Here is a 19,841-nt window from a genome sequence, read left to right as displayed (position 1 = left end):
TTCCCACTGTGGTCAGAGATGTCAGAGATGGACCTGTCTCTCCCCATGATCAGGTAGTTCCTGTCAGTCTTCATGTCAAACTCATCACAGGCTTTACGCTTGATCATGTTTCTCTGAGCTCCACTCTGCACCATGTCTTTACCTGTTATAACAGATGAAGATATACTGAGACCCAAAATGGTGAGGTAATTATAGAGAATAGGTAGGGAACAGGGGGCCTATGTTGTAAATATGAAGAAACACTCACTTGTCTGGAGGATTTTGGTCAGCAATGTTGTATAATGTGTGAAGACTCCATCATCGTATGATTTAACAATCTTGACCATGTACACTATCAAAAGGAAAACAGGAAATGTTATCAGTACAGACTACAACAGGAAGGGGAATGCTTTTGCATTAGAGGTACTCACCATAATTCACTATGGGAGAGAAACACGCAAAGCTCCTGCGAGTCTCTTTCTCCATATCTTTACTATATGTGACTTTCCTCTTCGGGCAGGCACCTGACACGTAAAAAACAGATACAGACTACTATGCGAATTTCTCAATCAAAGGAATGTGGTCCCGAAAATACGAAGCTCTTCCCATACCCTCGGCACAGGAGCACACACTGTCTTGACAGATCTTGGAGATCATGTTGCTCTTCTGGGGGGCACTGTAGAACACTGTGCATCTTCTCTCTGAATGGACACAGATGCTCAGCGTTAGTCCACTGGACACAAAGCAACCAGGGAGCTCACACTTAACCTGCCCTGTGCTGAAGATGTCAGCGTACCGGGGTTGTAGTAGTCATAGACCACAGCAGCTCCCGGCTGCACCAGGCCCATGGGACTGAGCTGTTTCACACGGAAATGTACACACTGCGGCTCCTCTGTAATCTGGAATACATAACCACAACACAGTGTCTGAGAGGAGAGAAGGCCACCTTGGTGAGAGCACCAGGACTCAGCCAAGGTCTTCTGTGATTCACTCGATACAAGCTGTACATCAGTCATAGCTGGAGCTCGTGGGTGTCTTTGGGGATGTCTTTTACCTTGGCGAAGTAGAGGAATACTTTGTTTGGGGTGACGTCGTAATGGTCAATGTATTTCTCGGTACCCTTTACATTCTAGGTGAGAGAAGAAAAATAGTTCATAGTCCACATTTGAATCAGGATTAAATAAAGGTCTGCTGTCACTTTTTATTTTCTCTTCCTTTTTTCACTGACTACGCTGAAAGCTACTGTACTTCTTTGAGTTAAATGTAGTTGCTACTACTAATGTTTATCTCACCTAGCTATCCTAGCTATCTTTCACACTGAACACACTAACTGAGTGTCACTCCGGATAAGAGCTTCTGCCAAATGACTACAGCCTAAATATACCTCCTCCAGATCCTGTATGATTGGTTTGAGTCCACTCAGAAGGGAGATGTCCACGTTGACCATGCCTATAGATATAGCACTGGTCAATCTAGAGGAGAGGATAAGAAAGAAGACATACAGTACAGCGGAACAATGTCTCAACTCCTGCACACACAGACACACACACACACACACACCTGTACTCACCCTACACAAACACTGTAGACTAAAGAGCTCTCCCGCTCCTCTTCCTGGGGGGCATGTCTCTTCCTGCGTGTGCGCAGATCAAACCATTCCATCCTGCTCATGGGCTCATCACCGGGGTTCCCATTCTCCTCAGCCTCATAGTTATAATAGTCGTCCAGCTCAGGAACGTCGTCCTTGTTCTCTGTGGTATTACACGTTATAAACATGTTACACATTATAAACAACTTATACATTATAAACACGTTACACGTTTAAAGTTCTATTCTAGTAAATCAGTTTAATGTTTTCAGATGCTTCACTTACTGCTGTACGTGACCTCTCCCTCCACTGAGACATTGAAACTGTAGAGATCACAGAACATGCCGATCCCCTCCAGAGTCCTGTAAGTGTGAACAACCTGGAGACGGAAAACGATCACCGCAAACATATCTGTTGAGATTTTGCGTGGTCTTACAATGTGGTAATCATCATTGTAATCTTTTAGGAGATACTAACTGTTACAGTCCCGTTTCCCTCCCCCACTGTGTTAATGGTGATCTGGCTTCCTGGTTTCACCTGATCACGCAAACCAGACAACAGAACGATTAGTGAAACAACATTGTGAAACAGCATTTGAGTAGGGTAGTTGTAAATCAGAGCAATGCTTAAATCTCACCTGGAAGGCAGAGAGCGTCAGCGCATTGCGCTTTGTAATTTTAAGTTCTTGCTTCCACTTTTGTTGACAAATCTCAACGTTAAGGTTCAAGCCCTGAACATCATTGTTCTGGATGCTGTACTTAGCTAATGCCTCAAGAGCTACAACGGTATCCTGTTAGATAACGAGAAAGCAAGAGTTAATGGTAGGGTGATGGAGAAATAAAGGCCTGTGGAGAGAATGTGGAGAGGGGCAGAAAATAGGGATTAGAAGAGAACAACAAAGGCCAGGAGTTTCTCCTGATGTTCCAGTTGTAATATGTACCTGAGTGGAGCGGAAGCCTCCTCCATACTGCCTCTGCTTAGTGAGCCAACGGGCTATTAAGGTGGCATAGCCCAAGTCTCCCTCTGCCAAGGTCTGGAGCAGGGCATAGGATGTGGTCTCTACAGACAGGGCTTCGGCCTGGGGCTTTGTCCCATTACCCGGTGTCAGAGTGTCATCAGCCTTCCAGTGACATGTATCTGTTTTAGACGGAGAGATCAGCTTGTTAACCAGTGACATGTATCTGTTTTAGACGGAGAGATCAGCATGTTAACCAGTGACATGTATCTGTTTTAGACGGAGAGATCAGCATGTTAACCAGTGACATGTATCTGTTTTAGACGGAGAGATCAGCATGTTAACCAGTGACATGTATCTGTTTTAGACGGAGAGATCAGCATGTTAACCGGTGACGTATCTGTCTCAGCCGGAGGGATCAGCTTGTTAAAAGAAATCCAGAAAATCACATTGTATGATTTTTAAATAATTAATTAACATTTTATTGCATGACATAAGTATTTGATCACCTACCAACCAGTAAGAATTCTGTCTCTCACAGACCTGTTAGTTTTTCTTTAAGAAGCCCTCCTGTTCTCCACTCATTACCTGTATTAACTGCACCTTTTTGAACTTGTTACCTGTATAAAAGACAGCTGTCCACACACTCAATCAAACAGACTCCAACAATGGCCAAGACCAGAGAGCTGTGTAAGGATGTCAGGGATAAAATTGTAGACCTGCATAAGGCTGGGATGGGCTACAGGACAATAGGCAAGCAGCTTGGTGAGAAGGCAACAACTGTTGGAGCAATTATTAGAAAATGGAAGAAGTTCAAGATGGCGGTCAATCTCCCTCAGTCTGGGGCTCCATGCAAGATCTCACTTTGTGGGTCATCAATGATCATGAGGAAGGTGAAGGATCAGCCCAGAACTACATGGCAGGACCTGGTCAATGACCTGAAAAGAGCTGGGACCACAGTCTCAAAGAAAACCATTAGTAACACACTACGCCGTCATGGATTAAAATCCTCCAGCGCACGCAAGGTCTCCCTGCTCAAGCCAGCGCATGTCCAGGCCCGTCTTAAGTTTGCCAATGACCATCTGGATGATCCAGAGGAGGAATGGGAGAAGGTCATGTGGTCTGATAAGACAAAAATAGAGCTTTTTGGTCTAAACTCCACTCACCGTGTTTGGAGGAAGAAGAAGGATGAGTACAACCCCAAGAACACCATCCTAACTGTGAAGCATGGAGGTAGAAACATCAAGGGGACAAGACGACTGCACCCTATTGAGGAGAGGATGGATGGGGCCATGTATCGCGAGATCTTGGCCAACCACCTCCTTCCCTCAGTAAGAGCATTGAAGATGGATCATGGCTGGGTCTTCCAGCATGACAACGACCCGAAACACACATCCAGGGCAACTAAGGAGTGGCTCCGTAAGAAGCATCTCAAGGTCCTGAAGTGGCCTAGCCAGTCTCCAGACCTGAACCCAATAGAAAGTCTTTGGAGGGAGCTGAAAGTCTGTATTGAGGAGTGGGCCAAAATCCCTGCTGCAGTGTGTGCAAACCTAGTCAAGAACTACAGTATGATCTCTGTAATTGCAAACAAAGGTTTCTGTTCCAAATATTAAGTTCTGCTTTTCTGATGTATCAAATACTTATGCCATGCAATAAAATGCTAATTAATTACTTAAAAATCATACAATATGATTTTCTGGATTTTTTAATTCCGTCACTCACAGTTGAAGAGTACCTATGATAAAAATTACAGACTTCTACATGCTTTGTAAGTGAGAAAACCTGCAAAATCGGCAGTGTTTCAAATACTTGTTCTCCCCACTGTATCTGTTTCAGCAGGAGAGATCAGCTTGTTAACCAGTGACATGTATCTGTTTTAACAGGAGAGATCAGCATGTTAACCAGTGACATGTATCTGTCTCAGTAGGAGAGATCAGCATGTTAACCAGTGACATGTATCTGTTTTAACAGGAGAGATCAGCATGTTAACCAGTGAAATGTATCTGTCTCAGCAGGGGAGATCAGCTTTTTAACCAGTCACATGTATCTGTCTCAGCAGGAGAGATCAGCATGTTAACCAGTGACATGTATCTGTCTCAGCAGGAGAGATCAGCATGTTAACCAGTGACATGTATCTGTTTTAGCAGGAAAGATCAGCATGTTAACCAGTGACATGTATCTGTCTCAGCAGGAGAGATCAGCATGTTAACCAGTGACATGTATCTGTTTTAGCAGGAGAGATCACCCTGTTAACCAGTGACATGTATCTGTCTCAGCAGGAGAGATCAGCTTGTTAACCAGTGACACGTATCTGTCTCAGTAGGAGAGATCAGCATTTTAACCAGTGACATGTACCTGTTTTAGCAGGAAAGATCAGCATGTTAACCAGTGACATGTATCTGTTTTAGCAGGAGAGATCAGCTTGTTAACCAGTGACATGTATCTGTCTCAGCAGGAGAGATCAGCATGTTAACCAGTGACATGTATCTTTCTCAGTAGAAGAGATCAGCATGTTAACCAGTGACATGTATCTGTCTCAGTAGAAGAGATCAGCATGTTAACCAGTGACATATCTGTCTCAGTAGAAGAGATCAGCATGTTAACCAGTGACATGTATCTGTCTCAGCAGGAGAGACCAGCATGTTAACCAGTGACATATCTGTCTCAGCAGGAGAGACCAATAACATCTGTGGCTATACACCACTGCAGGGGAGACAATTAACAATCTGTAATTTTCTGCAATTTAATTGTAATTTCCTCAATGTTAATACACATCAGGGCAATCAATTTCTACTCAGGTACCTTATCCTGACTTTCCCCGGCCACAAGACATACTGCTAGTTATGTAAAGCAGCTGTTTGTCTTAAGGAATTGATTTAAACAGTATTATGAAACACATCCAGTGGTAAAGAAAAAAAGCTCTTCAGATGTTAACCAGTGACATGTATCTGTTTTAACAGGAGAGATCAGCATGTTAACCAGTGAAATGTATCTGTCTCAGCAGGGGAGATCAGCTTTTTAACCAGTCACATGTATCTGTCTCAGCAGGAGAGATCAGCATGTTAACCAGTGACATGTATCTGTCTCAGCAGGAGAGATCAGCATGTTAACCAGTGACATGTATCTGTTTTAGCAGGAGAGATCAGCATGTTAACCAGTGACATATCTGTCTCAGTAGGAGAGATCAGCATGTTAACCAGTGACATGTATCTGTTTTAGCAGGAAAGATCAGCATGTTAACCAGTGACATGTATCTGTCTCAGCAGGAGAGATCAGCATGTTAACCAGTGACATGTATCTGTTTTAGCAGGAGAGATCACCCTGTTAACCAGTGACATGTATCTGTCTCAGCAGGAGAGATCAGCATGTTAACCAGTGACATGTATCTGTTTTAGCAGGAAAGATCAGCATGTTAACCAGTGACATGTATCTGTTTTAGCAGGAGAGATCAGCATGTTAACCAGTGACATGTATCTTTTTTAGCAGGAGAGATCAGCATGTTAACCAGTGACATGTATCTGTTTTAGCAGGAAAGATCAGCATGTTAACCAGTGACATGTATCTGTCTCAGCAGGAGAGATCAGCATGTTAACCAGTGACATGTATCTGTTTTAGCAGGAGAGATCACCCTGTTAACCAGTGACATGTATCTGTCTCAGCAGGAGAGATCAGCATGTTAACCAGTGACATGTATCTGTTTTAGCAGGAAAGATCAGCATGTTAACCAGTGACATGTATCTGTTTTAGCAGGAGAGATCAGCATGTTAACCAGTGACATGTATCTGTTTTAGCAGGAAAGATCAGCATGTTAACCAGTGACATGTATCTGTTTTAGCAGGAGAGATCAGCATGTTAACCAGTGACATGTATCTGTCTCAGTAGGAGAGATCAGCATGTTAACCAGTGACATGTATCTTTCTCAGTAGAAGAGATCAGCATGTTAACCAGTGACATGTATCTGTCTCAGCAGGAGAGACCAGCATGTTAACCAGTGACATATCTGTCTCAGCAGGAGAGACCAATAACATCTGTGGCTATACACCACTGCAGGGGAGACAATTAACAATCTGTAATTTTCTGCAATTTAATTGTAATTTCCTCAATGTTAATACACATCAGGGCAATCAATTTCTACTCAGGTACCTTATCCCGACTTTCCCCGGCCACAAGACATACTGCTAGTTATGTAAAGCAGCTGTTTGTCTTAAGGAATTGATTTAAACAGTATTATGAAACACATCCAGTGGTAAAGAAAAAAAGCTCTTCAGATGTAGTTTGCTGGTGAAGTGATCTGAGAGCAAAGCAACAGACAGGTCTTGTGATGTAATTGACTGGTGCAGTCTCCAGGTACTGACCTTGATCACAGTGTGCCATGGCCCGGAGTTTGGTCTGAGCCAACTGCCTGCCGGGGGAGGTTAGAGAGAGGGCGTAGGAACTGATCGCTACAGTGAAGGGCATCTTAAGGGAATCCAGCTTTGACTCCAAGTAGGTCTTGGCCAGCTCCATAGCATACCTCTAAGTGTTATAAATGTTATGAAAATTGACATTTGGTCCTGAAATCTTTAGTAAATGTGAAGATGGCCTAATACAGGAGAATGGTAGATAGAATTAGCAACTGTAGATGCAAACAAAACAACATCGCAGTTGATGGAACAGCATGCTTCATAACACCCAAACGTGTACAGCCCCTTTTTTTTACCACTGCACCTTTTTCTTTCCATTCCAAAAACGTTGAAAAGGACAGTTTTCAGTGAGGAAAATAAGCATTCAATCTGCAGTGGTGTCTTAATTTTAACCCTTCTGTTCCTCACTCAAAACCTTCCTTTTCAAATTTTGGCCGGACCGCGTAAGCGGAGCCGGCTAAGAGCGAATATCACTGGCAGGCTGGCTGATCATTGTTAAATAGCGTTGTGGTTAGAGAAGCGAAACTTGTGAACTGTAGGTCCCGCGTTCGTATCTCCTCACTGGCGAAGCGATGTATGCATTGTAAATTATTTCGTATTGGCTGAAACCTGAAACTGCATACGGTTATATTGAGACTGTTTCTGGCATGGAATAGTTCATCTTCAGTCTCGCTATAGAAATTGTTGAATTCTTATGATTATACGTAGAAAGTTAGGTACTAGTAAGCCTATTACTGGCTAATAAGCTATTAAAAAGGCCAGTGGCAAAAGCAATACAGTTCATAGACACTATGGTGGAGGTAAACTTAATAAGAAATGTTAGTCAGTTTAACACAATCCTCAATGGAGTCTAGCGAATGCTGAAACGTGTAATGCTGTGGCGAAGTCGTTAAAGACAGTGCCTTTCATGTGGAAGACCTAACTTTGAATCTATTGACAGCAACAACATTAATTAGTTATTTCTAGTGGATTCCAAGATTCTCTCACTTGATGAAAAGGTTAGTTATCGTCACCTTTTTTGATAGTTATTGTCAGGGGCGTTGGACTGGGGGGAAAAGGGGTACTAAGTATATAGGGCCCTAATGTGTAGAGGGGCCCTCAGAGACCGCCTATGTACAGGGCCCAGAATTTTGTGCTACATCCATGGTTATTGTATGTCATGTCATTCACGATTGAAAGAAACAATTATTTTGTTTTGCCATGAAAGAAAAAGTATGTTCTTATGCCATGAAATGAAATAGCTTTGGCAGACTCGCTAGCAATTGCTCAATTCTTATGACTATTCCAGTAAGTTAGTAGATACCGGTAAAGCTTATTACTGGCTAATACGCTTTTAAAACGGCCAGTGGCAAACGCCATACATAGCCGCTATTGGTGGAGGAGGTAAACTTAGTAAGAAACGTTAGTCAGTTTAACTGTATCAGTGTAATTCACAAATGGCCAATGAACTATTAAAACGGCCAGAGGCAAAAGAGGATTTGTTCAGGATAGAGACAAGAGGCTATATTGACACCCCACCGATGTATAGCTTTGTGGTGTAGTGGCTAACGACTTAGCCTTTTACGTGGACGACCCAGGTTCCATTTTTTGTTTACCATTTCTGATCCTTTTCCCTCAGCATACATGGGCAGAGTATGATGCAAGGCTATCAGAACGAACGCCGTCAGGGACACCTCTCCCTCGAACACTCCCACTCCACCCTGAGGGATGGATATAGAGCAGACACCTGCATACATACTGTCATATCGTCTGGCATAGTACCTGCATGGTCCAGACACAGACAGCGTTTACAGCAGCTCTCAAAGTATTCACCCACCTCCAATTGTGACATCAAAATAGATTTAATTAGGTGTTCTAATCAACAGTATTGATGTGTTGTGTGACTCACCTTCATGGTGCGGTCATAAATAGGGTTAGGGTCAGTAAAGGCCCCGGTTGTCAGCTGTTTAGACACCAGGTAGGAGATGGATTCCTTGATGTAGGAGTCCTCTACTGTAATCACATCTCTACACTGGGAAAGTTCCTTGGCTATAAAGGCTGTCAACCAAACGCTGCTTGGCGTCGACAGGAATGCTCCATACGATCCATCTGTTTTCTTGAAGCTCAGGATTCTGCTGTATCCTTGAAAAGAGAAAACATACATTTATTTCCTAGCTTTGACTCCCCCCCCCCCCCCCCCCCCCCAATCAAAGATCCCTAAATTGAATCTTCCCAGTGTTTTCTTACCGTTCTGTATCATGGCCTGGGCTTCGTCTCTGCGTTCAGCCCTCAGATCAATCCACTGCTCTGTTGCATCCAGGTATTTCATGGCGTGAATGGCCGGAGACATGGTGACCATGGTCTGCTCTGCACAGCCCTTGGGCAGGGCGATGAGGCGGTCCACTCCCTTCAGGTCCAGACAGTTCTCCAAAGACTCTCCCATCACGCCCCCTAGGACCAGAACCATACCAGTTATGTAACTAGACCAGGAGTTTAATCAGGTAAAACTCTTAGTATTTTAGAGTGACTCTTGGACAAAGTCATAAAAAAGTAATGCAAACAATTCCTAATTCCTATAAACCTCAGAGTTGCCCTATGGAAACAGACATTGTGACTAATGCCTTTATCAGTGTGTTATATCTGGGGATCTTACCCTTGACACTGACGTAGGCATCAGACTCCTGCCCAACGACAGCATTAGAAGGAAGTGGGATTTCAATCTCGACTGAATTGGCAGCTGTGACATGCAGTAGATAGACATTCAGTAAATGGACATACAGTAGATAGACATTCAGTAAATGGACATACAGTAGATGGACATGAAGTATATGGACATACAGTAGATGGACATGAAGTATATGGACATACAGTAGATGGACATACACTAGATGGGCATACAAAAGATACATATGCAGTAGATGCACATACAATAGATGGATATGCTGTAGATGGACATACAGTAGATAATAAGTAATTTAACAGCCTGATATGATTTGTTTGCATGAATAAATTACTTCTGCTATTGGCGTACAAAGAAACATTACCTTTTCCATCAATGTTGTATTCCTGTTGTATTGAGACCAGCTCCCCCTCCCCCTGTATGACACAACAACATCGTGAAGATCTAATCTACATCTGGTTTTCCAGACCCAAAACTACAGTTGTAAAGCCAGAGAAAATAAGTGCTAAGCATTTCCCAGTGTTGTGCTTCATACCGTGACTCGGAGCTCCTTCCTGATCTGGTCGCGCGCCTTCTTACTGTAGGCCTCTACATTTATTGGGATGTTTCCAATGACCAGGGGAACAATTGTGAAGTACACAGGGACAGCAGAGTTACCAGGAACTGTCACCACCTGCTTTTCCCCTCTTTCTCCACCTGCACTGCACAGACCCTCCACCCACGCCAGCTCCACTGTCACCTACACACGCAGAAACACACAGGCATGGCAGTAATTATAAGTGATATTGCAGCACAATGTAAAAAAAACTTTTTCAAAGTAATCTACGAAAGAAAATGTCTGCAACCGTGGTCGATGTGGGCAGGTGAAATTACTGTTTCGGAGTTGTTTGTTAGTATCTACTCTAGCTCCTACAAAAGCAGCAGTTAGTCTTCCTAGGTTCCACAGAAAACATAAATAAAACAGAAGGGATACTTTGTCAGGCCAGGAGATTCCAATACACTTAAATAAATATACAAGTACATTGACCATGTTGTTAAAATGTCTCCATAATGTGCAGTTACCTCCATACTGTCACTTTTGTAGTTGTACACCACAGCTTTCACCTGCAGCTGTTCATTTCTCTTCACAGAATAGGGCAGAATGACAGAGACAAAGAAATCCTGGAACACCACCAGAGGCTTAGGTTCAGCTATGCAAAACCCTGCGGGGTAAACGACATCAACGTTAAGCCCTGTTGACCGTCTGAACAAGTCTAATGGTGTAATGCAGTAGCCTGATTGACAGCCCCTTCATGTGGTTGAATCGACACAAGCAGAAACTGTTCTGGGGCTTAGGAGGCATACTGGTGCTAGGTTAGAAGGAAGAGGTAACCTGCCTTTTCTTTGAGAGATTCCAACTGCTTGAACCTCCCAGGTAGTGATAGAGTCAGGGACAGCAACACTGTGTCTGAAAACAAATGAAGTAGAACACCTTTCCTAAAACCTGAGGCACATTCATTGAAGGGCTCAGACAGGACGTTATTCCTCTGGTCTTTGTTTGTATCCTTAAGTCGTTCACTTCAGTTTTCCACAGTCACATCTTTATCAAGGAGATATCAACAATGGGGCTGCCGGTTGCCGGGTTACCTTAGGAGACCGGAGTCCCCCACGTCGACAACATCCCACATCCAGGTCTGAGGGAAGTAAGAGCGAAGATGAACCGACACCTCGTCCAGGACATCCTCCTCATCACCCGTATGTCCTTCAGCTAGACAGGAGGACAAGGAGAGGTGCTCATCCTCAGAAGACATTCAAAAAAAATGGAAGCTCAACAAACACAAATGACCTGAATATGTACATGTTACAGCTAGTCTGCTGAAAGAACTGATGGCAGTTGTGAACGACTATGTGCACCACGAGAGGCTAGTGGGAGTGTCCTAATTCTAAGTAACAGGTTTATGACAGTACTACTGTGATTACTTCTAGCCAGACTGTATGTCCTCCTGGCATGATTGGAGATTTTCCTCATTTTGGTGGCGGCCTTGCAGCACTGCAGGAAGGCGGCGCGACACAGCTCAGACTTGTGGGCGGTTTTCAAATGACGTCCCTCACAGGACAGACGGGGGTTCAACTTGGTCCCGTCCTGACAACACACTTTCTCCTCCCGGTTCTGATATCTGTTGACTGCAGACAACAACTATGTGTCTACTGCCTAACAATAGTAATGGTACTTATATATACCAAGTGAGACATTTGCAACAAAAAAGGAATTATGGAAGTGCTGTCCCTCTTCTACTAATGAACAAAAAGAGTGAAACCAGGAACAAGGAGAGAGTTCTACAAGCCATGTTCCACCTACTGATATTGGAGAAAGACGGATGATCGTTAAGGGCTCTCCTCAGTCTGCTTCTGTGGCTACAGGAGTAATCTAATCATCAGAGGACAAACAAAGAATAATGGTTAAAGTTTGGCGTGGAATAATCATCAACAAAAACAGCTAGTGATGTGCTTTAGCCAAAGGGTCTCATGTGTTATTAATCACATCCTTAAGATTAAGTCGGAATGTAAATCATACCCTTTCTCACACGGTTGTTTGAATCTTCCCAGTTTGTTATAAAAGCCAGCCCAGCATCTTGTAACACAGACCCATAGTCTCTGCCTCCTCCTACAGAACACCCCAGGTCATAGGAGTTCATGTACGCAAACATCTAAACAGGGGAGAAAGCCGACATTCAAAAATGTGTGGTATTTTTAATACCACCTTAAGATGCTGTCGACACACGCCACCAAGGTCCCCCAGAGAGTGTATAATCTCTGACCTTGTCTGTGTGGGGTGCTACAGTATACAGACATGCCTGGGCCACAAATGATGTAGGTTGTGTAGCTGGAAGCTGAGTGGGGACAAATTAATATGATCTATTCAGTCAATGCTGTCATTTTGTACAAATAAAAATTCTGATCTTAATGCAGGAGTAAATCTTCTGTTAAAATCACTTCAATTAATTTGCTTTAGCTGTCACAGTGGCCAATCAAGCATTTCCTTTCTACATGAGCAGTGCTCGACACTATCCTAATTCAAATAATAAAGTGGGATGGAGAAAGATAAATGGGTAAATTAACCGAATTTGCACTCAACTCTGCCCAACATGCGTCATCAATTTGTTGGCCAGATGTGTCCATATAAGCCACACAAATCTGAGCTCAATGACGTCAGGAAGAAATACACCCTATGTGGATCTCAGCGCGATCAACACATTGGAGCCTGAGCCAACTCTAGGTTTAATATGTAAAGTATTGTTTAAAAGTTAGGAATCATTTAGAAATGTCCTTGTTTTCCATGAAAACATACTTGAAATTAGTTTGAATAGGAAATATTGCCAAATGAATAGAAAATATACTGTAGTGATTGACAAGGTCAGAAAAAATCATTATTAACTGAAGAAATTATTGTGTCATCAAAGAATCTTCCATTTGCAGCAATTACAGCCTTGCAGACCTTTGGCATTCAAGTTGTCAATTCGTTGAGGTAATCTGAAGAGATTTCGCCCCATAATTCATGAAGCACCTCCCACAAGTTGGATTGGCTTGATGGGTACTTCTTATGTACCATACAGTGAAGCAGCGCCCACAACAGCTCAGTAGGTTGAATGACTCTGCTGGCCACTTCATTATTGACAGAATACCAACGGACTGCTTCCTCCCTAAATAGTTCTTGCATAGTTTGGAGCTGTTCATTGTCCTGTTGTAGGGGGAAATTGGCTCCAATCAAGTGTCGTCCTCAGCGTACGGCATGTCGTTGCAAAATGAAGTGATAGCCTTCCCTTTTTAAGATCCCTTTGACCCTGTACAAATCTCCCACTTTACCATGACCAAAGCACCCCCAGACCATCACATTGCCTCCAGCATGCTTGACAGATGGCGTCAAGCACTCCTCCAACATCTTTTCAGTTGGGCTGTGTCTGACGGATGTTCTTCTTTGTGATCCGAACACCTGTCCATAACACTTTATCCCAGGATTCCTCTGTCCAGTGTCTGTGTTCTATGGGCCATCTGCATATTTTCTTTTTATTAACCAGTCTGCAATTTTTGCAACTCTGCCCAGAAGGCCAGCATCCCAGAGTCGCCCCTTCACTGTTGACATTGAGACTGGAGTTTTGTGGGCTATTTAATAAAGCTGCCAGTTAAGGATCTGTGAGGTGTCTGTTTCTCAAACACTCCAATGCACCGTGTACCTTCTGAGGAGTGAGTTTGTTGTTCTTGTTGAGGATGTAGACTGCCGTATCCACAGCAGCCAGGGCCACCTGGTCTCCCTGGTCAGTACGGACCATTACATCAACCAAGTCAGACGGTTTATACTCCCTTTTAAATGGAAGAATCTCTATCTGTGAATACAACAACAAAGACTGTGTCACTGTCTGTCTTCAGGAAAAACAAAGTCACTTTGTGGCACTTTGTACACTGACAGCAGAAATCCACTGTAACTGGCTAAGGTTAGTAAGAGTCGAAGTCGAGAAACAAGCGGTAAGTACAGGACCTGTCCTCTGCAGACGTCTTTGACATCAGCCCATACGGAGTCGGCCACTATGGTGGTCTTATGGTCCGTCTGGATGAAGTAGTAGGCCACCAATCTGAAGGAGGGGACCAGGTCAACGCTGTAGGGCAGACTGAAGGTGGTCAGCTTCTTCCTTGGGACCCGGTTTATTTCAATTGCTTTGCCTTTATTCAAGACCTGACAAAGACAAGGGGTCATAACACAAAGCTGGTCACAGTAGAAATTATTTTTAAATGGAGGGACAAAATACAGCAACAGTACTCCATCTAAAGACATAATTTAAGGAATGTACAGAGAAAGCTGGCTACAGAATTGTCACTGAGATTGCACCCGTTGTCAGAATGAAGCAGTGCCGTCCTGAGTGCTACCATGTAGTAGATGTATGTTGGCTGTAAGCCAGGGGGGGTGATGTCTCTGAGAGTGACTGTCATGGCTCCTCCAGGCTCCAGGGTCACGTGTTCTATCTCTACACTCAGGTAGCTCCTCCCTTTAGACTGGACTGCTGACAATGTCATTTTGGCATCGGTCACTATCACGTCCTCCTCTCCCTCAGCAAACATCTGAAGGGATGTGAACAGACAGTCCAAAGTAACTTTAATATGACCTCACATCAATTACCAGATATGTGTTAAATAAAATGTACCATTTAAATCTTTCTGTTAGCAACAAAGAGCTTAGAGTCACATAAAACAGAGTGAAAGTCCTCTGTTTTGACTCTGATTTATACTCTGTTTTTGTCCAGTACCTTGACATCTATAGATGTGGCCAGTTCAGGCACTTGGTATACGAGCACAGACTCCCCCTTAGAGTTACCGGATCCCTTAATCTCAGCTGAATCCACCGTGCCTCCTGCAGAGGTCACTGAAAGTGAAGCCCTCATACGAAGGTATGGGGCTGGGGAACCATCTGGGTGGGTGGTGGTGGCCTGAAAGCAAACAGAAATGTCTTTCCAGGTTTGTCTTTTTTGTACTGTCATACTTGACACTTTGCAGACACAACACAACATATTACCAGAAACATATCCCATCCACCAGGCATCACTCCTTCCATATGTCAGCTTGGTTTGTAGATTAAGTGATATGTAAACTAGAAAGGCCAATCCAATTAACCAGTGGTTCAATATATTCTCTGCTGACGACATTAATGTTGTGAGGCTCAGGCTACGCCCAGCTATAAAAATAGAAATATCTCGTAAGGATCGGGTAAATGGTCTTTCAGAACTTTCAGTCTCCTGGGTGAGATTAAGGTTTGGACATACATTTCCATATTATCAATAAAGGTTTAAAATAGTCTAAAAGCACAACAGGAAAACTGCATTGTGAAAAAGTGATAAAACAGCCAATTTTCAATAGGTCCTTCATGTAATACACAGTGATGTCTTTTTGTACAGTATATAAAATATGTTATTTATTTGAGCAATAATGCACAAGAGGTGTGGTATATGGCCAATATACCACGTCTAAGAACTGTTCTTAGGTGGTAGTTTGGTGATGGTATATAAGTAATATATCGCAATCCCAAAATGTGCCTTATTGCTATTATAAATGGGTTACAAATGCAATAAGCTTTTAGTGAAACATTACTCAGGATTCAAACCACCCTGTTTAAGAGTTGTTGTTAAGTAGATGTGGTGGACAACAGAAAACAGCTAAGGGTTGTTTTTGGGCACTAAGCTATCCCTCATTATACGATGGTTCAGGTACAGTAAATATTTAATTATTTCCCACATTCACCCTCCCTTTACAGGTGCCAGACCCACCACAAGGAGTCACTGGAGCAAGTCAATGCTGCCCAACATCCCTCCCACTAACTTCAGGACGTGCAGAACAAATTTGCACAGACATATTGTGGGTCTGTTGGTATTATCACAATTGTATTCTTTAACATTTATCAAAACATTTCTAATATACAGTACCAGAATAGAGAACTTTCCTCCTGGTGTGAAATACTCCTTTGTCTTAGACATGTCAATGACATATGGTGACATCACTAACTTTACAGATGTACTCTCAGCTTCCTCTAGATCTCCACCTAAGCAAAAGATGAGAGAGGGAGGGAGACATAGACAAAAAAGAGAGAGTTACTGTCATACAGCACTGACAGTTGTTGTATACCCTAGAGAAAATTCCGGAATTCACTGGTCTGTTCAAATTGTAACTGTATGAAGGTCTCACTTGCTGTTTCCAAAGCTGTAACAGCGATGTACAGATGGTACCCTTCCATATGTGAGATGCCTTGCTTTTCAGCTTTCCCACGTAAGTCTTCAGTTGGCAGGGTAATGCTGGTGATGCCATTTTTAATCTACAATACAAAACAATTAATATCACATACTGTAGATTAGCAGAAAACGGAAAACGGAACTAGAATGGATAAAAACAATAATTGTATTTAGAAATGTTTAAATCTAATTTCGTTTCTTCTTCTATTTAGTTTGTTTTCTAAAATGTTAATAAAGATAACTCACATAAGTCTTATTTTCCAGTCCAATAAGATGAGTTCTGTTGCCTTCTACATCGATCAGTCCAAATCTAAAGTAAGCTATGCCATTGACACCTTTGCCATAAGTGTACCTGCAATCAACAAACATTTTATTTAACACGAGATGAAAAAGTTCACAAGAAACATCCCTGAATGCTTACTGTATCAACAATCTCACCTAGCAGAGACGTTGAATTTAAAGTATTCCTCTTTAAGTAAATAATATGGCTTCAATGCTTCTATCTTCACCTCAAATGTAGGGAGAACTGAAAGAAATAGAAAGGAGCTTCACTTCAGTTGTTGTTACTGTTGTTGGACCATAACGTATTGTCAGACAATCTATTTGTTATACTCACCATATTCCTTGACTTCAAACTCTACTGAAGAGTTGGACATAGGATGGTTGGGAAAAGTAGCAACAATCTTCCAATGTCCAGCCCTGAATCATATGGACAGAGTAGCGGTCAGGTCCTATGGTCCATTAACTTTGTCCACCCAGCCAGAGTTCGTGACTCAAGTCGCACTTAAGTTATCAATAAATTGACTTGTGACTTGACTTGCGATATGTTCAACAGACTTGAGACTTGACTTGGATTTGTAGTCATTGGACTTGTGCCTTGGAAGGTAAATATAGAATATCTAAAACTAATGAAAAAACCTGCCTTCTTGCCTTGTTCTGGTCTGGTAAGTTTAAAGTTACCTAGGTAACGTTAGCGATAGTGCATCGGTTCCAATCGTAATAGCAATACAAAGATTTTTTATATTCAGTGAGAAGACTAATGTAAGTTCACTGTCAAGAATTGGGCCTGTTTCTAATCTTTGCAAGCTAGTTAGTTACAGTAGCTAATAACTAGCTAACACATAAAACCATACAGAACACAAAGAGCTGTTAGCTCATGGCTAACCTATATAAAATAGTCAGACAATTTGGCTAATGGCAGATAGAATAGTAGATAGAATAGGCCGACCCCTCAACATGATCATACTTCAATTAAACATACAATGCATGTTTGTTATAATAAATTAAATGTTGCAATTCAGTATTAGTGTACTAGATTATCAACTGCTGACTTCAAATATCCCATAAAATAATAGTAATTCCCAAAAAGTGCACCTTAAGTTGAAAGGACTTGCTTTGGACTAATAGACTATAACTATAGCCTATAGTGCTTAAATGACTTGAGACTTGACTTGGACTAGCATGCAGTGACTTGAGACTTAGACTAGTCTGAAGTAACTTAAAGAAATGTCTGCCACCAGCCAGAGGTAATCGGTCTTTGATATCGTGTTTATATCCTACTTACATCTCAACGTCAGGGATCAATATGTTCCTCTGGAGGATGTTTGCTGAGTAGAGAGCCTGGTTGTAGACAAGCAGACCTTTGGAGTTCTGTAGAGAGATGTAGATTCAGATTAAGCCGTGCTTGCTTTCAAATGGGCAAGATAGACATATTATATTGCATTTAAAATGCCTTGCGTCATCATCTCCAAATTAAAATACTTTGTCTGCCTTTGACTTATTTTATTTAAATTCTAGAGGGCAAATTTGACATACCAGTGAATTAACACAAAAGTAAACTTACAAAAATCTTGACATTGACAGTTTCTTGAGTGGGCATCAAATAGTTGTCCAATGTGAAGATGCGGTATTTGACTAGGAAAATTAAAAGTTGGAATCAGAGTGAAGCATTGACCAAAATGACTATTTGATGGAAACATTGAGTTGTATACCTTCGTCTCCTGGATTGTAGATCGGTTTGTCTGTTTGAATGAAGATATACCCCTTTCTTTTAGATAGAATTAATATTATGCTTCCAAAATGCTTTTGGACAGATGCATTTAAGCTGAAAAGTTCTTTGCTTTCTGCCACCAATCGGATTTGTGGTGTTCTTTCTTGGTTCTTTCTTGCTTCTTTCAATGCCGTTTCATACTGTGTAGGATTTATCTAGAAATCACAGGACAAATTATAGTTTAGTTAATGTAGGACAAATCATAGGTGTGGTTAGTTTAGGACAAATCATAGGTGTGGTTAGTGTAGGACAAATCATAGGTGTGGTTAGTGTAGGACAAATCACAGGTGTGGTTAGTGTAGGACAAATCATAGGTGTGGTTAGTTTAGGACAAATCATAGGTGTGGTTAGTGTAGGACAAATCATAGGTGTGGTTAGTGTAGGACAAATCACAGGTGTGGTTAGTGTAGGACAAATCATAGGTGTGGTTAGTTTAGGACAAATCTTAGGTGTGGTTAGTTTAGGACAAATCATAGGTGTGGTTAGTGTAGGACAAATCATAGGTGTGGTTAGTTCAGGACAAATCATAGGTGTGGTTAGTTCAGGACAAATCATAGGTGTAGTTAGTGTAGGACAAATCATAGGTGTGGTTAGTGTAGGAAAAATCATAGGTGTGGTTAGTGTAGGACAAATCATAGGTGTGGTTAGTGTAGGACAAATCATAGGTGGGATTAGTTTAGGACAAATCATAGGTGTGGTTAGTTTAGTACAAATCATAGGTGTGGTTAGTGTAGGACAAATCATAGGTGGGGTTGGTGTAGGACAAATCATAGGTGGGGTTAGTGTAGGACAAATCATAGGTGTGGTTAGTGTAGGACAAAATATAGGTGTGGTTAGTTATGTTCTCCACACAGTGTACTAGCACACTAAAGGAAAGGTTGAGGTTAGTGAGAGCAGAGGATACATACCTTAAGTTTAACGACAGCCTGGTAGTTGTTGTCTTTGTTAAGAATAATAACCTTCTTTTCAGAAACGGCATCATCGACCAGTTGAGGACGAAAGTACAGAGTGATTTGTACAGGATCGGTGGCTTTGTGGAGCTGTACTGTCACTGTCTCCTCCACCCCCAGGTGGACTATGTTAGGAGCGCTGATTAGACATCTGTGGGATATGAGTTAACATGCACAGAAAACATGTTTCTGATTGACTGTTTTAAAAGAGAAACATATCCAGTGGTATTGGGTGTATCAGTAATTTAAGCTATTCAACTGTGATAAAGACAGCAACAACAAAAAAGCATAAAACATGAACAGAACCCAACTCACTTTGGTTTTTCTCCATGTACTGCAACCAGTGCAGCAAGGATGAGTAGAAGTGTATACCTGATCATCTTCCTGACCCGCTGCCTGTCTTTGGCAATAAGGGTCCTCTTTTCTCAACCACAAACATGCACAGAAACAGAAAACTAAATATCCTACATGTGATCTGTTTTATTCTTCTAGTCCGTGAGAGGGAGGT

General features: G+C 42.1%; 1 protein-coding gene across 1 annotated transcript in view; it reads right to left on the bottom strand.

The window, feature by feature from the left end:
- Positions 1 to 19,841, bottom strand: part of c4 (complement component 4) — a 20,915-nt gene extending 1,074 nt beyond the window's left edge. The window contains exons 1-39 of the mRNA XM_010869852.4: positions 19,649 to 19,841; positions 19,292 to 19,484; positions 18,325 to 18,538; positions 18,177 to 18,247; positions 17,898 to 17,983; positions 16,950 to 17,032; positions 16,772 to 16,859; positions 16,580 to 16,685; positions 16,290 to 16,416; positions 16,031 to 16,146; positions 14,861 to 15,040; positions 14,484 to 14,675; positions 14,098 to 14,292; positions 13,796 to 13,945; positions 12,139 to 12,271; positions 11,923 to 11,991; positions 11,544 to 11,747; positions 11,211 to 11,331; positions 10,961 to 11,031; positions 10,647 to 10,786; positions 10,120 to 10,323; positions 9,949 to 10,000; positions 9,558 to 9,641; positions 9,152 to 9,355; positions 8,814 to 9,046; positions 8,521 to 8,625; positions 6,878 to 7,037; positions 2,508 to 2,704; positions 2,205 to 2,357; positions 2,045 to 2,104; positions 1,853 to 1,946; positions 1,550 to 1,730; positions 1,364 to 1,451; positions 1,034 to 1,108; positions 776 to 878; positions 591 to 680; positions 411 to 503; positions 248 to 331; positions 1 to 142 (exon numbers count right to left, since the gene is read on the bottom strand). Of these exons, the coding sequence (XP_010868154.2) occupies positions 1 to 142; positions 248 to 331; positions 411 to 503; positions 591 to 680; positions 776 to 878; positions 1,034 to 1,108; positions 1,364 to 1,451; positions 1,550 to 1,730; positions 1,853 to 1,946; positions 2,045 to 2,104; positions 2,205 to 2,357; positions 2,508 to 2,704; positions 6,878 to 7,037; positions 8,521 to 8,625; positions 8,814 to 9,046; positions 9,152 to 9,355; positions 9,558 to 9,641; positions 9,949 to 10,000; positions 10,120 to 10,323; positions 10,647 to 10,786; positions 10,961 to 11,031; positions 11,211 to 11,331; positions 11,544 to 11,747; positions 11,923 to 11,991; positions 12,139 to 12,271; positions 13,796 to 13,945; positions 14,098 to 14,292; positions 14,484 to 14,675; positions 14,861 to 15,040; positions 16,031 to 16,146; positions 16,290 to 16,416; positions 16,580 to 16,685; positions 16,772 to 16,859; positions 16,950 to 17,032; positions 17,898 to 17,983; positions 18,177 to 18,247; positions 18,325 to 18,538; positions 19,292 to 19,484; positions 19,649 to 19,713 (5,006 nt within the window). The 5' untranslated portion in view covers positions 19,714 to 19,841. The remainder of the gene's footprint in view (positions 143 to 247; positions 332 to 410; positions 504 to 590; positions 681 to 775; positions 879 to 1,033; positions 1,109 to 1,363; positions 1,452 to 1,549; positions 1,731 to 1,852; positions 1,947 to 2,044; positions 2,105 to 2,204; positions 2,358 to 2,507; positions 2,705 to 6,877; positions 7,038 to 8,520; positions 8,626 to 8,813; positions 9,047 to 9,151; positions 9,356 to 9,557; positions 9,642 to 9,948; positions 10,001 to 10,119; positions 10,324 to 10,646; positions 10,787 to 10,960; positions 11,032 to 11,210; positions 11,332 to 11,543; positions 11,748 to 11,922; positions 11,992 to 12,138; positions 12,272 to 13,795; positions 13,946 to 14,097; positions 14,293 to 14,483; positions 14,676 to 14,860; positions 15,041 to 16,030; positions 16,147 to 16,289; positions 16,417 to 16,579; positions 16,686 to 16,771; positions 16,860 to 16,949; positions 17,033 to 17,897; positions 17,984 to 18,176; positions 18,248 to 18,324; positions 18,539 to 19,291; positions 19,485 to 19,648) is intronic.

The sequence above is a fragment of the Esox lucius genome, chromosome 1 (assembly GCF_011004845.1).
Source record: "Esox lucius isolate fEsoLuc1 chromosome 1, fEsoLuc1.pri, whole genome shotgun sequence".
NCBI lineage: Eukaryota > Metazoa > Chordata > Actinopteri > Esociformes > Esocidae > Esox > Esox lucius.
This window is presented reverse-complemented; position numbering and strand designations above follow the sequence as displayed.